General features: G+C 39.0%; 1 protein-coding gene across 1 annotated transcript in view; it reads right to left on the bottom strand.

Moving 5' to 3' along the window:
- LRRC63 (leucine rich repeat containing 63) overlaps positions 1–17,330 on the bottom strand; it is a 58,946-nt gene that overhangs the window by 22,878 nt on the left and 18,738 nt on the right. Inside the window, exons 4-6 of the mRNA XM_004604661.3 lie at positions 11,505–12,167; positions 11,084–11,176; positions 9,058–9,230 (exon numbers count right to left, since the gene is read on the bottom strand). Of these exons, the coding sequence (XP_004604718.3) occupies positions 9,058–9,230; positions 11,084–11,176; positions 11,505–12,167 (929 nt within the window). The remainder of the gene's footprint in view (positions 1–9,057; positions 9,231–11,083; positions 11,177–11,504; positions 12,168–17,330) is intronic.

The following is a 17,330-nucleotide window of genomic DNA, read 5'->3' on the forward strand; positions in this document are numbered from 1 at the left end:
GACTATGATATGCCTTGGGGATTTTTTATTTGGGTCCCTTTTAGCTGGTACCCTTCGGACTCCTTGGATCTGGATGTCCATATTTTCTAGCTCTGGGAATTTCTTAGCAATGATGTCTTTAATTGTGTTTTTTTCGTTAGGATTGGTCCCCTGTGGTTCTGGTACTCCAATGATTTTTATGTTGTTTCTCTTGAGGTCATCCCCTAGGACTCTAATTAGCTCTAGAGCCATTTTGAGGTCTTTTGCCATTATTTGTTGTTGCCTATATGCTTTCTGCAGCTCATCTTCAAGATCACTGATTCTTTCTTCAGCAGTAGTTATTCTACTGTTAAGGGCTCCTACTGAGTTTTTTATTTTATCTACCGATTCTTTTAATTGTGTCACTTCTGTTCGTAGCTTTGAAATTTCTGCTCTCATCTCTTCCTGGATTATCTTGGTGGATTGTTCCAATACTGCATCCATATCCTCCCTTAATTTATTGGATGTTCGCTCCATAGTTGCTTTAAGTTCTTCAACCATCTTCACGAATTCCTCTCTGAATTCTTTATCAGAGAGGAGACTGTATTTCTGGGGAGTCATTGCTGGGTTTGCTGAGACCCTCCCTTCCAAATCTGCTGGTGGTGGGGATTTTTGCTGTTTTTTCATGTTGTTTTGGGTTTTACTGTTAGGCGCTCTCCTTAGCTAGAGAGGACTCTCAAGAGAAAGCGTGGGGCTATGATCTTTTTATAAAGGACTTTATGTGCAGCTTGATGTGTTCACTGACAGTTTTTGTAAAGTTAGGATAGGCTAGGTCAGTTGACTGTCAATGTATAGTGACTAAGATGACCAGGGTAATCTTCAGAGGAATAGATTCTATCAATTATGGCCAAAGCACAATGCAATGAGTGGGAAAAATATCTTCGGCCGCGTAAGCGGCTGCCTCTCCAGAAGGAGGCCACGCCCCTTTTTGAGGCCATGCCCCTGACGTGTGGCCACGCCCCTAAAGCCCTGGTGGGGAGGGAAAGTGAGGGCTGCCTGCGCAGGGACAGTGAGAGGCTCGAGAGGGGCCTGGGGTCTCCAGACCCCAAAGCGTGGGCGTGGGGGAGATTGCTGCGTTCTTCGAGCACAAAAATTTATAAATCTGTAACTGTACCCTCACGGTGATTCACTAATTAAAAATAAATAAATTAAAATAAAATAAAATAAAATAAAATCTCAGAGCTGAGTGTGATAGAGACATTACTGGTGCCCCCTCGAGTAAATCGACAAATGGGATGACATTGATACAGTGATACAGTGATATCTATCTAATAAAATCAGTAGTCATTTGGGGGCACACCCTGTGGTGCTCTGAGGCCACTCCTGGAGCTTCCATGTGCAAAACTTGAGCCAATGCAAACTTTTGAGTTTTCTGGACCAATGTTATAAAAGTCTTAGCCATTATCTCTAGATATTTGTTCTACCTCAACTTCTTTCTTCTTCCATTGTTCATTTGCTCTTGAATGTTCTGATTTTATTATATTCTGCCCCCATATTTGTATGATAGTTTAGATAAAAAATTTTATAAAGTTTAGATAAAATTTGATTTTTTTATTAACTGAGTTTATTTATTTTGGTTTTGGTCTGTATCCAGAAGTGATCAAGCCTTATTCTTGGTTCTGTGCTCAGGAATCACACCTGGGGGTGCTTGATGAACCTTATGTGGTGCTGGGGATTGAATCTGGGTTGACCGTGAGCAAGGCCAAGTGCCTTAGCTGCTGTATTCTAACACTGAAGCTTCACTGATTGTTTGCTGCTGTGTTTGTAATGTACCCTGCAATAACTATTAATATTAAAAGTTAATATTGTCAAATAACAATAGAAGTCTTACAATTAGAAGTTGACACTATTAATATTTTAATTTTCCCATTTGTTCTTTACTTAATAAAGCACACTGAAATGCTATATTTGATAGTAACTTGAGATAATTCTTGGGATCAGCGAGATAATTCAAGTAGTAGAACAAATGCTTAGCATGTGTGAAGCCCTGAATTTTATCCCTAGTACCACATACTGTTCTTACAACAACTACTAGGTGTGGCCATGATAAGCCCCGAATACCACTCAGGTGTGACCCTTGTATATAAAATAGTAATAATAATCATTATTCTTGGAGGGCAGAGCCATAGTACAGCAGGTAAGGTGTTTGCCTTGCATGTGACTGATCCAGGTTTGATCACGGGGATCCCATATAGTTCCCCAGCATGGTTAGAAGTAATTCCTGAGTGCAGAGCCAGGAGTAACCCCTGAGCATGACTAGATGTGACCCCTTCATGTCCCCCAACAATAATAACAACAAAATTCTCATTTATTTGGTTATTTTGCTACACTTATTATGGGAACTTCATTGACTTCATATATGTATCAATATAAACACTAATTTTAGGAAGTGATTTGTTTTCATTTTCCTTTATTTTTATTTAAAATTATTTTTATTTTATTCATTTTTATTATTTGTTTTTACTCTTCCTTTCCTTTTATTGCTGTTTCTGCAAGAACTGGCAATTGTACACACTTGATTATGGGTCACATACTTGTTGCAGTGCTTATCCAAAGCACATATTCTGTCATAGCTCTGGATATTCCAAACATCAGACCTGCTCGAACTGCACTAAAGGCTGGTGAGTCTTCACGAAGGATTCAGGTCATGGCTTCATTGCTCTCACAGTTTCAAGGTTCTACTGCTGAGCCACCAAGCCCCCTCAGCTTTATTGTTAAAATTTTATATAGATTAAAAAATTGTTTAGTAGAAGACTAATATCCAGGGCTAGGGAAAACAGGGGCTAGGAGGACTGGTCAGTGATTTGGATCAACCACAAGTGTGTGTGTGGCAGAGGGTAGGTAAGATAGAGATCAGTATGACAATAATAGCTGGGAATAATCATGCTGGACAAGATCTGAGGGTTAAGAGTAGGTAAAGGGATATTCTTGATAACCTTTCAGTATCAATATTGCAAACCACAATGCCCAAAGAGAGAGAGAGAGAGAGAGAGAGAGAGAGAGAGAGAGAGAGAGAGAGAGAGAGAGAGAGAGACAGAACAGAGACAGAGACAGAAGGAAAATGCCTGCCATAGAGGCAGGCTGGGAGGGGATGGGGGGTGATGGAAAGGAACCTAGGGACACTGGTCCTGGGAAATGTGCATTGGTGGAGGGATAGGCGTTGAATACTATATGACTGAAATCTAATCATGAACAGCTTTGTAAGGATCTCACAGTGATTAAATAAAAAATATTTTTAAAAAAACTTTATATAGAGGCAAGGACGATAGCTCAAAGGGGTGGAGCACATGTCTTTCTAGTACTATTATCTCCCCACCCCTTCCAGCACTGCTGGGTGTGGCTCTGTGTTCCTAAGTACCTCTGGGCCTCCAAAGCTCTAGTCTGAGCAGGGAACTATCCAGTCACACAACCATGCTGAATAGCACCAACTGGGCACAGCTTAGGAGGCCTCAAAATTTTGTTCATATAGTTAAAAAGTCAGAACTTAAAATGAAGATTGCTCAAAGTTTAGTTTTAGTTATATCTGTTCTGTCCACACTATTTCTTCTCCGTCTCTATACACTTTTTAAAAAGAAAATTGTCTACTTTTACCATTTATTCTCTTGTTGTATTTCCTGCTTCTTATTTTAGAACAAATATCACCTACCATATGCCTTATGATGCGCCTGTTGTTCACCGATTTGCTCGAGCGGGCACCAGTAACGTCTCATTGTGAGACTTATTGTTACTGTTTTTGGCATATCGAATACGCCACAGGTAGCTTGCCAGGCTCTGCCATGAGGGCGGGATACTCTTGGTAGCTTGCCAGGCTCTCCAACAGGGACAGAGGAACCGAACCTGGGTCGGCCGCATGCAAGGCAAACACCCTACCTGTTGTGCCATGTCTTTTAAATATATCACTCTTTTGTAAAGAATATTTAAAAGCAGTAGCTCTCTCTCTCTCGCTCTCTCTCACTCTCTCACACACTCCCTTTATGTATTTCTTTCTCACATAATCTATTATCTATTGCATAATAGATTGTGTAACAACATAATCTATTTAATCGGTTCTCTGTGGATGAGCATTTGGGTCCTTTTAGTCTTTTATTTTTTGCTGCAGCAAATGATCTATGTATACTATTTTATATTTTTCCAGCAAAAAGAGGGATGGCTAGGTCAATGGGAAGAGCATAAATAAATGCCATCTTAAATTCTCTTCTTAGGAGTGTGGGCCTCCTCCCAATGGTGTTGCAACCTCACCAAGAAGCTATACTGCCAAACTTGACCCAATTTGTTAAGGTCAAAAATGCATCCCTATGATTTTTAGAATTGCATTGTTTTAGCATCATGAGTTTTAGCGTTCTGTCATATCTCTAATGATCATCTGTATCACTGTTTCAGCGAACCATCTGTTGGTATATTTTATCCATGTTTCCTCTGTGAGATGCTATTGGAAATGCAATTGTCTTCATAATTTGCTTTCCAATTGCTTTTCTTGTATACACAAACAAACTGATTTATGTATGTTGGTCTCATTCCCTGAAACTTTGCTGAATTTTTTTGGTTATCTCTAGCAACTTTCTTGTGGGTTTTTTTCAACTTTTCTATAAGATTAAGCCATCTGCATAAAGAATTTAATTTTTCCTTTTCTCTCTATTTTTGTTATTATTTTTTTAAGCACTGTGCGATACAGTTATGAAGATTTCCTGAGTTTCAGTCATACAATGACTGAACACTCAACCCTCCACCAGTGCACATCTTCCTCCACTAAGATCCCCAGTATCCCCCCGAATTCCACCTCTCCCCTGCCTCTATTGCAGACAATCTCCCCCATACTCTCTTTTGTATAGCATAAGATGCATGGAGCAAGGGGGCTGCATGCTCCTGGAGTTCTAAAATTTTAGATAATTAGGGTCTGGAGAGATCTTTTCAGCAAGCTCCTAGGTTCAGAGATTCTTTTGTATGTCTCTGGATCACTTAAGGAGCTTAAGTTTAGCCGGAGGCAGTTTGTGGGCATGACCTCCAGGGTTCCATGGGGAAGGGGCAGGGATGAGAGGAAATGGCCCATCTCCTGTCTTTTGAGGCCTGGATTTTGTCATCAATGAACCCACATACCTGCACTTCTCATTGAGTTCTGGAAGTTGGTGGCCGCCAGGGTTTTAAGGGGGCTGGTGGAGGGACAACGCCTGCCCCCGTCTGAGGCACCCTGGTGAAGTTGGCCTGGCTTAAAGTCCAGAGGCATCTCTGCAGCGAGCTGCGCGGTTCGAGATTCTATTGTGTGTCCCTAGATCATGGCCCTTGTTTCCATCTTCTCCAGAGAGATAAACTATTGGCATATGTTCTGCAGGGCGCACCTGCTCGCCTATAGAGTGCTGTGCTGCGGCCCTGACTGCAGCTTTTGATCTCTTTCAAGATTTATGAGTCTCAGAAATAAGGCCAATACTACAGACCGAACATGATGGCCACTCAATACCTCTGTTGCAAACTACAACATCCAACAGGAGAGAGAACAAAAGGGAATGCCCTGCTGCAGAGGCAGGGTGGGGTGGTGGGGGTGGTGGAGGGATACTGGGAACATTGGTGGAGGAAAATGGGCACTGGTGGAGGGATGTAAATGAAATGCAAACATGAAAGTTCATAAGTTTGTAACTGTACCTCACGGTGATTCACTAATAAAAATTAAAAAAAAAAGAAAGAAGGCCAATAAATGAGCTTGTATAGCTGAGCAGGAGGTGGTTTGTGGGTGTGATTCACACATACCTGACTTTTGGCCATTTAATTTCTTGGTAAACTTGGCCCCAAGTTGTTGGGGTCCAGGCAAAGGCACAGAGGCAATTTTGGGGTATCAGGAAGCCTAAAGGCACTATCAGGCTGCTGATGCACACTCACCCCATTCTTTTCTTTCTGATAACATTTTTTTTTCTTTTTATAACTGCTTTAGCTAGAAATTCTGTTACTTGTGTAAACAGTAACTGTTTGTTTACTGATTTTTCTAAATTATTTTGTTAAGTTCATTTCCTTTTCTTGTGTTATCTTTGAAATCTGCTTCCCTTCAGCTTCTGTTTACTGTTTCGACAGATATTTCCTGGAACACTAGAGGATGGCTTAAAAGTGAGAGGAAAGAAGAAGAGGGGAGGAAGGGAGATTGCAATGCCTCTTTTAGTCATTTTAATCAGGTTCTCTGCAGTGGCACCTATTCACTGCTTACCTAGTCCACAAAAAACTCTCCCTTAGCCTACATGTACTGCTTGTGCTGCATCTGGGAACTGGCCAGACGGAAAGTCTCAGGGTTTCTCCAGTATTTTCTGGAGATTGTACATCCTGCCCTGGTTGTCACTGTCACTGTCACTGTCATCCTGTTGCTCATCGATTTGTTCAAGCGGGCACCAGTAACGTCTCTCATTGAGAGACCTATTGTTACTGTTTCTGGCATATCCAATACTCACGGGTAGCTTGCCAGGCTCTGCCGTGCGGGCTCCATACTCTCGGTAACTTGCCGGGCTCTCCGAGAGGGCCGGAGGAATCAAACACGGGTTGGTTGTGTGAAAGGCGAAAGCCCAACCGCTGTGCTGTCGCTCCAGCCCGCCCTGGTTGTACACGTGACTTTTTAAATTCCCTAGTAAAGATGGTAACTTTTAATGTCCTTAATTTACCAAAGAAACTCTCCTTAAATTATTTTTTAATTTTGAACCATTTCTGTAAATTTTAACTTATTTAAACAGCACTGTCTGTAGCACTGTCATCCCATTGTTCATCGATTTGCTCAAGCGGGCACCAGTAACATCTCCATTGTGAGACTTGCTATTGTTTTTTTGGCATATAGACTACACCATGGTAGCTTGCCAGGCTCTGCCTCGAGGGCAGGATACTCTCAGTAGCTTGCTGGGCTCTCTGAGAGGGACGGAGGAATCGAATCCAGGTCATCTGTGTGCCAAGCAAACGCCCTGCCCGCTGTGCTAAAATAAAAAATAAAGTTTTTTAGGCCAAGGTGCCCTGGGTATTCTGCCACTTGCTTTCTTGGATAGTCATGGACAACTTTCTTTCCTTAGGCTAAGGTGATCTTATTTGAAGATGGGAAATTTTTAATATCTTCTTCACAGATTTCTGTCTTAAAAGGAACATTTGCTTGTACATACTGGAAATTAAATGAATGATTATTATTATTTACGCTATATTTGAGTTCAGCATAAAAATAGCTTATTACTAAATTTTGCATAAAAAATTAAAAATACTGTCAATAATTTAAAAACACAAAATCTGAGCTTGCGCATCAATCCTGTGTTCCCCCTTGAACATGCTCTTGCTTGCTTGTCTTGATGCTTCTTTGCTGCCTATGTTCTTTCTTGAATGTATTTTCCCCTCTTTTTCACCCCCACATATTCCTGCATTTCAAAAAATATACTTTGTTTCATAGATAACTGAATGCTGTTTTCCATATTATAACAGATATTTTGAAGACCACTCTAAAAACATTGAATCTAAGCATTTGAAAAAATGCTCAGCTGGTAGAAAGAAGACAAACAAGAATAGAGAGGTTTAGTGACACTTAGTATTCCTGGGAAATCTCTGTTGCAACAGACTTTTCTGTTAGACTACATTAAATAAAGAAATTTCTGCACCTCAAAGGAAACAATGACCAGAATTCAAAGACAGCCCATAGACTGGGAGAGATAGTTGTCCACCACTCATCTGATAAGGGATTTATATCCAAGATGTATAAAGCATTTTTAGAGTTTTATAGGGGGGGGAAAATTCAATCCCATCAAAAATGGGGAGAAGAGAGGAAGAGAAACTTTCTCAAATAAGAAATTAATATGGTCAAAAGACGTATAAAAATGCTCAGTACGGCAAGCTACCCATGATGTATTTGATATGCCAAAAACAGTAACAACAACATGCTCTTCATGTTTCTGGAGCAAGAGGATGCATCGAACTACACTAGCATGTGACAGGGACAAATGAAGACATTACTGGCGCCTACTCAAGCAAATTGATGAATAATGGGATGACAGTGATACGGTGATACAGTGATAAGTTGCCATCAGAAAATGCATATCAGGACAATGAGATATCACCTCCACCACAGAGACCAGCACTCATCACAGAGAACAGCAACAGTGTTAGTGTGGATGTGGAAAAAAAAAGGGACCCTCATTCACTGCTGCCAGAAATGTTGGAAATGTTAACTGACCCAGCCTTTTTGGAAGACAAGATGGACATTCCTCAAAAATCAAAGAATTGAATTTCCATGTGGCCCAACAATTCCACTCAATGCAAAGACATCTACACTCCTATGTCCATTTGCAGCAGAATTCACAATGGCCAAAATAGAACAACCAAAGTGCCCAAGAATAGGTGACTGGATAGAGAAGCTATGATATATATCACAGTAGAATCTTACTTAGCTGTAAGAAAAGATAAAGTCATGAAATTTGCTGATATATGGATGGACCTAGAGAGTATCCTACTGAGTGAAATGAGTCAGAGGGAAAGGGACAGACACAGAATGATCTCACTCATCTGCAGGATATAAAGAAATTAGTTAGGGGAATAGCTAATGCCTGGAAGGCAATGGAATCAGGGAGCAGGAGAACTGGTCCTTAGTAAGAAGCTTGCCCCTGGAGCAGGGCAAGGGGGAGGGATAGGTGTGAAAAGAGGCCACTATGACAATGACAGAGGGAAGTGATTACTTTGGACCAGGACTAGTTGCTGAAAAGAGGTAGAGTAACATGTATGATATTAATAGTAGAGTAAATCACAGTGCCTAAAAGGGGGGGATGGGAAAAAGTAAAAAGAATAGAGCCTTGAGGCCAGAGGGCAAGGAGGAAAATTGGGGACATTGGTAGAGGGAAGTGGCTACTAGTGAAGGGATTGGTGTTGGAACATTGTACACCTGAAACTCAATCACAAGTAACTTTGTAACTCTGTAATTCATGGAGATTTCAATTAAAAAGTTAAAAATAAACTAATTAATTAAAAAACCTTTAATGTAAAGAAAATTACTGGCTAGGAAAACTAAACAATAACAACTAGAAATTGTTAAAAAAAAGTTTAGCATACCTTAAGATTAAGTGCATTTCTTCTAAATAATCGACAATTATGTATGGCCAAGTTGGTCATAGCTAGTACTGTTTCATATTGTGTTGCTGCAATAGTCTTAAACATCTTAAAACCTTCACCGTGTACAGCATAAGATGTTGATTCATCTAGTTTGCCTGAAATTTCATGTAAACCTAAATAAGCAAGACAAAACGTGAAATTTAAATGTGTTGTTGCCTGGAGTGAAAGTTAATCATCACTACCATAGACATAATAGTTATTCACATACTTTGGAAGAGATTTCCCCATAATTCTAACCATCAAGTTTAAGTTGGTTCTGTTTTACAAACTGGGTTTCTTTGTTGTTGAAGATTACAAAACAATTTACATTCAAAAAGAAAACCATATGCTCATTGATTTCTATGGATAACTTAATTTCCACCAATCTCAGTAAGTAAAATTTGGTTTTGTTTAACTAAGAATTATGTAAGCAAATTTTCACTTTATAAAACTAGTCAAGAACATCATATACCTTAGATTATCATTTTACTTTCCCCTCTGGGTATATGGTTCAAATGCTGTACCTAATTAGCTCTTCTCTCAGTTTAAAGACCCCATAGAAAGAAAGGAGAAAAAAAACAACAAACAGCTCAGAAATTAGCCAGATAGTAACTAAATTTACTTTATAATAACTTTCACCATCTATAAAAAATGGTCTATCCAAAAGGCTGAAGAGTTAGTATAGCAGGTAGGTTGCTTTCCTTGTATACAGACAAGTGGCTTAAATCCCTGGTACCTCACATGGTCCCTGTCACTGACAAGTGATCCCTGAAGACAGAGGCAGGAGTAAACCCTGAGCACCATCAGATATGACCAAAACAACAACAAAAAACGTTAGTTATACACCCACATGTATAACTGTAGTAGTAAATTATTTTGAAATTTTGTAAAACACATTTTATATTTCTGGTCACATTTTAATATCAGTAATATTTTATAGGCTCCATACCAAGCAATGATAAGGGGCCCTGGAACCATGCCTGAAGTAATTTCCAGCTATGCTCAGGTGTAACCGGAACCACATCTAGCATAGACCAAAGGTATAAAAGGCATCCCCAGTGTTCTTAGGGGCCACCAGGACAACACCCGACATACTCATCTGGCCATGTGGTGCCAGGGATTGAAACAGTTGTCTTGCACATGCATTCTCTAACTTGAGGTATCTCTCCAGCCCCTTAGTAACTTCTGTACTATTGCTTAACTGACAGAAAAGAATGCATCCCAGAACAAAAAACCCACAACATTCCATATTTTATTTTTAAAATAGGTCCAGTATGCCTTTTTTTAGAATAAAGGAAAACGTTTGACTAGGAACATGACCTTGAGATTGGGTGCATACCTGGCACATGTAGGGCCCTGGGTTTGATCCTTGGCACTCAAAACAAAGCAAAAACAGAATAAGGAAGAAGTATGTATGACACCAGATATAAAGTATTTCTGAAAAACAATGTGAGGCCTAGGGTGATTTTGTTTTCCTTAAAACTTATTTTGCTTCTGCTAATTAAGATGACCAAAGCACTTAGAATGGGAAATGGCACATAAAAAGTCTTTAATCCTTGACAATACATATGCATCTGCCCCACCCCAATGAAGAATACTCAGCTTTTATGATTGTGATGTCACTACAAAGTGTGATTCATAGTCAATGCTTTTTTTTTTTAAAAAAAAAAAAGCACAATTTTTGAGAAGGGCAGGAGAGATAGCTCAAGGGAGTGAATGCACACTTTGCATACAGAAGGTCTGGATTCAATGCTAGACTCCCATGGTTCTCCCGCACTATCAGGAGTGATCCTCTATCCTCAAGTGAAAGTAACCCCTGAGCACTTGTGGGTGCAATCCCAAAACAAAAACAAAACAGAAAAATGACTTAAAGAACTGAAAATTAACTGTGATTTTCAGTTAAACAAACATAAAATGAACAAACTAAATTCTTTTAGAGAGATAAAATATTATATAGTTAGGAGATTGATGTAAACCTTCCATTTACCTCTAGTGTTGATGAACTTGGATATTTTTGAGACATAAGACTTAAACGATTTGGGGACATGTGCTTCAGTTTCCTCTTTCATTACAAGAGTTTCTAGGAAAAAAAGACGAAAACTTATGGATGCTTGTGAAAATTTGCTTTGAGGTAATATAATTTGATTAAACCTAATTTTTCATCTTTTTATTAGCCATGATAATAAGTTCAGATCTTACAGTAAAGTGTCTGGTTTGAGCTTGGAAGACCTAAAAAGTTTGAGCTTTCATATCTGCAGTTTAGCCTATAAGATAAATGTATGGTTAAGAATTGATCATACCCCCCTATCCTGAAAACCCCAATGGGAGCCCTATTTGTTTGTGTGTATTTTCTCCCCTTTGCTCAACATGGCTCCATTTATTATAAACCACATTTAAATTGCACTTACCTAGGTACATCTGCTTTTGAGGTATTCTTGGTAATTTTGGTTTTGGTAGGGAAATGGCATCTGCAAAATTATTAATATTTAAGAAGATCGCCCCCCTTCTTTGTGTATACCGAGACCATGGTGTTATTTCTTCCATTGTAGGGACCAGATGGGGTTTAATACCAAAGGCCATAATCTTTGGCAAGTATCTGTATGGGATAGAGGCAGGGGCAGAGTCATAGAAAGGGGAAATGTTAAATTTGGGACTAAAATTTGTAGGCTTGAGGACATATACAGAAATCTTCTCACTGTCTTTATGAGTTTTAACTGCCAAATCATGTCTCAGTTTTGGTGATGCTCGTCTTCTTGATGCTTTTTTGTAGCTACGTAGTTTTAAACTTAGAGTTGAATCTTCAGGGATATCTCCAAAAAATATGGGATGAAGAGATGTATCTGGAATATTCCAGTGGACACTCTTAGTGCTCTTTGAGGGCGCTGAAGTTTTAGCCATTCTTTCTGACTCAGGATGTTTAAATACGATATTTTGGATATGAACATGGTATTGTGGCTGATTTGTACTGCCCATGTAGGATAACATTGTACCACTTTCAAAACCTGTAGCTTGTTTTTCGAAGTGAGCAGTTGTATCTTGAATAAACTCTTTTGGCAATGCCACAGTCTTAACTAAATAAAAGGGAAAAAGCACAACTAGATTACTTTTATCAAGATGTCAGGGACAAAACTATAAATGTCTATAAAAGTATTAATAACTTACCTGACCTACTCACTTGTTTCTTACCTTTAAATTTTTTTTTTGTGGGACCAGATAGTATAGGAGCTCACATGTTTGCCTTGCATGTGGCCATTCCAATTCCATTCCTGGCATCACCTACGGTTTCTCAAGCATCATGATCCTTGATCATGGAACAGGAGTAATCCCAAACATGTCTGGATGTGACCCCAAACACTCCCCACCCTCAGATAAATAAAAACGATATTGTATACACTTCCTTAGCTATGAAGAGTTTAACTACGTGATTTAAATAACATTTAAACAAGCAAATGGAGGGGCTAGAGCGATAGCGTAGTGGGTAGGACATTTGCCTTGCACGAGACAGACCCGGGTTCAATTCTCAGCATCCCGTATGGTCCCACGAACACCACCAGAAGGAATTCCTGAATGCAGAGCCAGGAGTAACCACTGAGTATCGCCGGGTGTGACCCAAAAAGCTAAAATAAATAAGTAAGCAAACGAAGAAATGAAAAGTAATAGCGCTTTTAAAAGGTAGGGAATTAGGAGAAATAGAACTGATGAGGGAAAAAGATTTTTGAGTAAAAACCTAAAGCAATATGGATGCAAATAAATATTGTAATGTTTTACTATTTAACATTAATAATTTTTGCTTCCTCATTTGAAACTTCTTTGCACAAAGACGTTTACTTTTTTTTTCCTTAGATGTCATCTGTGAGTTCAAAATATGGGTGCGTGACTTGTGCTTTTGGTAACTGAGAATCACTTCCCCAGGTCTTCCCAGCAAAGGAACAAAGAGATGGGGGACCAGAGGCTGATGGTCAAAATGGCCCATTTGATGCAGAGTCATTAGCATACTTATAGAACATCTGAGTGGGGTCAAGGTATAGGACTGCATGTAGGTGTAATTGATCATTTACAGAAGTAAAACATTTGGCAGAGACAGCTCTCTTGGGGGGATTAACTCAAGAAGACACTGTCTTCCAGGGGCATCTACATTGCTTTTCTATTTTCCTACTACTAGTAAATATTAAACAATTAAGTTTACTTCTTATAAATAGTTGGCGTTATTTGGATAAACATAGTAAGTGATATGAATTCCAAAACTTAATTCTCTGGGCTTTGAGGGCAAGGCTGATGGGCTTCTACCATAAATCCCAGACTAGGTCCTCAGGCTAATTTAACTCTTCCTTCCCCATGAGGGTTCTATCTCTCAAGTCATAATGTCTTGCATCAATATTCTACTTTTATGCTTTCTAGATAGTCCTATTTTGATGCCAGAGTAGCCACTCGCCCCAGGTCTATCCAAGTCCCTTTGGGGGAGTTATAAACAACAGCAACTGAAACCTAATTACAATGGATGCCCAGGAGTAGATATGTTTCAGAGTCAATAAACTCCCAATATTAGGAGCATAGCATTAATGGTCTTTCTGTGTTTAAGCAAAGAACATTGTTCTATACTAAAATATGAAAAGGCTATAGGGGGAAATAGAAAAAGCAAGTAATTCACTACAAATACAAAGTCCAAAATCAACAGAATTTTTGACTTATAAGTAACCAAGACTGACTTGGGGAGTGTGATAATGAGAGGTAAATCACAAATAAAAAGTTAAAGATAAACTCAGGATATTAGGGGTGCTCATAAGAGCACTGTAAGCTTCTCTGGGAAGAGGAAAAGGGGCAATACACTGAGGAATCCTGAAACACTTAAGGTTAATATCCAACAGTCATAAATCCATTTTTCTTTGGAACCTAACATTTTGATCCTAGTCCCTCCCAAGTTCCTACAAGTTCTTGTAGGTAAGAACAATAGGTATTCTTCTCTTTTTGGGTCCAGAAAATGCACTGTCCACCTTCCTAGATACTTCTTTACATCAAATAGGTTTTCACTTTCCTAGAAAAAAGGAATTATGAAAGATATTTTTGTTATTGTTGAATTCAGTGAATGATGAGTACCTCTACACTCTAATAAGACAGTAGATTGATTTAGACAGAGCTTGCAAAGAGGCGTTCAAAACAAGTCCAGCTGTTGTGATGAAGCATTCTATGTCTATTGAGTCCAGTTGATTGATAATGCTATTTTGTTTAACTATAAGCTGGTTGATTTTTCTATCTGCTAGACCTTTTAATTACTGAAACTTTTCAACTGTAGTAATGGATTTCTCTATATCTTCTTATACTATTCTAGATACTTTTGTCTCATATCTTAACACTTTTATGTACATGTAAGTTTAATGCATAAAATGTGTTTTTAGAGAAAATACTTCTTTATCATTAAGTTCAACCACAAATATTTTTGCTCTGAACTTTACCAACTGAAATTAATAAATCTATTATAGCTTTCCTTCTTCTCTTTACATTTTTTTACATTTGGGGCCATACCCAGGAGTTCTCAGGTTTCACTCCTGGTAGAATTTTAGAATTTGGAGAACCATATACAATGGGGGATAAAATCTGGTTCTCCCACATGCAAGAAGTGAGCTCCACCAGTTTTCCTTTTTATTAGTGTTTTATCATATTCTTGTCCCTTTACTTTTAATATGTTTTCATATTTATTGTTTGTTTTTGTCTTTCTTTTGATTAAAGAAAGAGAAAAATGAAAGACAAAAGAAAGACTTTCATATTTAAAGTAAATTCATTTTTCCCTTCCTTTGATTCTTTTGTTGTGGCTTTTGCAATGACAAGATATTGCACTTGTGCTTGGTTGTAGTGTCTACACATTTGGCTGTGGTTCTCATAGGAGTGACACCTCAGGTTTTGGTGCTTAAGCAATCAACTGTGGTGCTTGTCTAAGGTTGCACACTTTTTTAGTTATGTTACTTCCACATGCCTCACTGGGGTTCGCACCCATTTAGTTCCAGTGCTCATGTTCTTTTTGGTTTTGATGCTCAGAAAGGACACATGTGGTGCTTACACATGTGCTTTTCAGGGATCACACTCCTGGTCGTGGTGCTTACACATTCTATAGTGTTGGCAGGGGATTACATTGAGAACCAGATTTTATCCCCCATCGTATATGGTTCTCCAAATTCTACCAGGAGTGGAACCTGAAAACTCCTGGGTATGGTCCCAAATGTAAAGTTGTGAAACTTGCACACCACCTGGTTGTGGTGTGTTGGAAATGGCATATTCTGTTGCAGCACCATGGGTCAGAAACAGCATTTACCCACCTGGTGCTTGTAGCAGCATAAGGGATTAAACGTGTGGTCTCAAGTTTGAAAGGCAAGAATGTTTTGCTTCTGAGCCATTCCCCAATCCCTTTCTTGTGGCAATATATTGTGCAATCTTAAAAATTGCACAAAAACGTTTTTACCTTACTTTTGTGTGTGTGAGACACTGGTGATTGAACCCAGGTCTCATCATGCAAGGTATGTGCCTTGCCACTGAGCCACATCTTCAGCCCAAATTTCCTTTTACTTTACTTTGACCATGTTTCTTTTCACTTGTGTATTTAGACCAATCATATTTTGATGAATTATCGATGTCATGAATTAAATATCTGCCACACTTGCAGTTTTAATTGCAGATTTCTAAATCTTTCCTTCTCTATATACCTTTTTAATGGTTTTTATGGAGCCTTTCATAATCCACTTTCTCTCCTTTAGTGCCCTACTTTCTCTCCTCTTTCAGTATCTCAATTATACTTCTTTTAAAGAGTGTTTGAAAAAAAAAAGTTTACGTGATTGCCATAGATTTTGCAACATCCACCTACAATAAATACAAGTCAAATGAAACTATACATTTCTAATAACACCACACAGCTTAATGGTTATTTTATTTTTTTTAACTTTATTTTGATATGGGGGGTGGGATTTTAGGGCCAACCCAGCAGAGTTCAGGGACTATTCCAAAGTCTGTGCTCAGGAATAACCCCTGGCAGTGTCCAGGGGACCATATGAGGTGCCAGAAGTTTAAACCTGTTTGCTGGGATGAAAGACAAGTACCTTAACACCTTACTACCTATCTCTATAGCTATATTTCAGGTATTAAAAAAACATTTTTAGTACTTCCTTCTCTTCTCTAGGGCACTGAGGTCATTTATTTCATTTATACATATACTATAGCACAATATATTGTTGATTTTTTTTTGCTAGAATAGCAGTATTCTTTACAGGGTTGGGGCGGTGGGGTGGGGGGACATCCAGTGGTGCTCAATGACCACACCTGGCTCTGTGCTCCATGATCATATCTAGAGGTGTACTGAATGGTGCCAGAATTCAAACCATTGTTGAATGCAATAGTTGAACTTCTGCATTATTTTTCTGGCTCCTAAGCAGTTACCATTTAAGTCAAATAAGAGAAAGAAAAACAAAATTTTACTTTATTTCACTTATTCTTTCTATGAAATTTTCTTTAGAATAGCTTCTGATTTGTATCATTATCCTTCTGGTAGCATTTTAAAGCCTTCTTTTATGCAGTTCTTCCAAGGCAGATCTATTGGCAAGAAATTTCCAACTGTTATTTTTGCAAAGTCTCTATTACTCCTACACTTTTGAAGGATAATTTCACTGGATATAGATACTAGTTTAGCAGGCTTTGTTTCAATCAAAACTTTTAATATTTTAAGCCTTCAATTTTCAACACTCTCTTCTTGATTGTATGGTTTCTTGTGGGGGGTGGGGATGGGGAGAACACTAGGGCTCAATGGGATAATGCCTCTATGTAGGCATGAGGTTGTGCGTTTGATCCCACATGCTGAGTATGATTCTGGTGGCACTGCCATTTAAGATTGTCAGTAGCACGACATGAGCTTGTTATCTCTGATGCTCTATAACTAAGTGTGCACCGACACTGTCCACTGCAATAATATTAAAACAAAGGAAGAACGGGGTGGGGAATAATTTTTTTAAAAAGGATCCAGGGGAGAGTGCTCCTAGGCAAACCACTTCAGACACCTTCTTTGCATCAGTGTCTGCCTGCAACTCTACCATAGGGACCTGCACCAGCTGATCCCAACACTAAATCCAATCCCATGTACCAAGGGGATCTGGGACCCTGTTTTCTTCTGCTCTACTGCTCTACCCCATCCATATACTCTAAGGGCTTCTCAGAAAGCACAGGGTCTTAACTCAGTGCCCGAATACCCTCATAAAAGC

This window comes from Sorex araneus, chromosome 1, assembly GCF_027595985.1.
Source record: "Sorex araneus isolate mSorAra2 chromosome 1, mSorAra2.pri, whole genome shotgun sequence".
Lineage (NCBI taxonomy): Eukaryota > Metazoa > Chordata > Mammalia > Eulipotyphla > Soricidae > Sorex > Sorex araneus.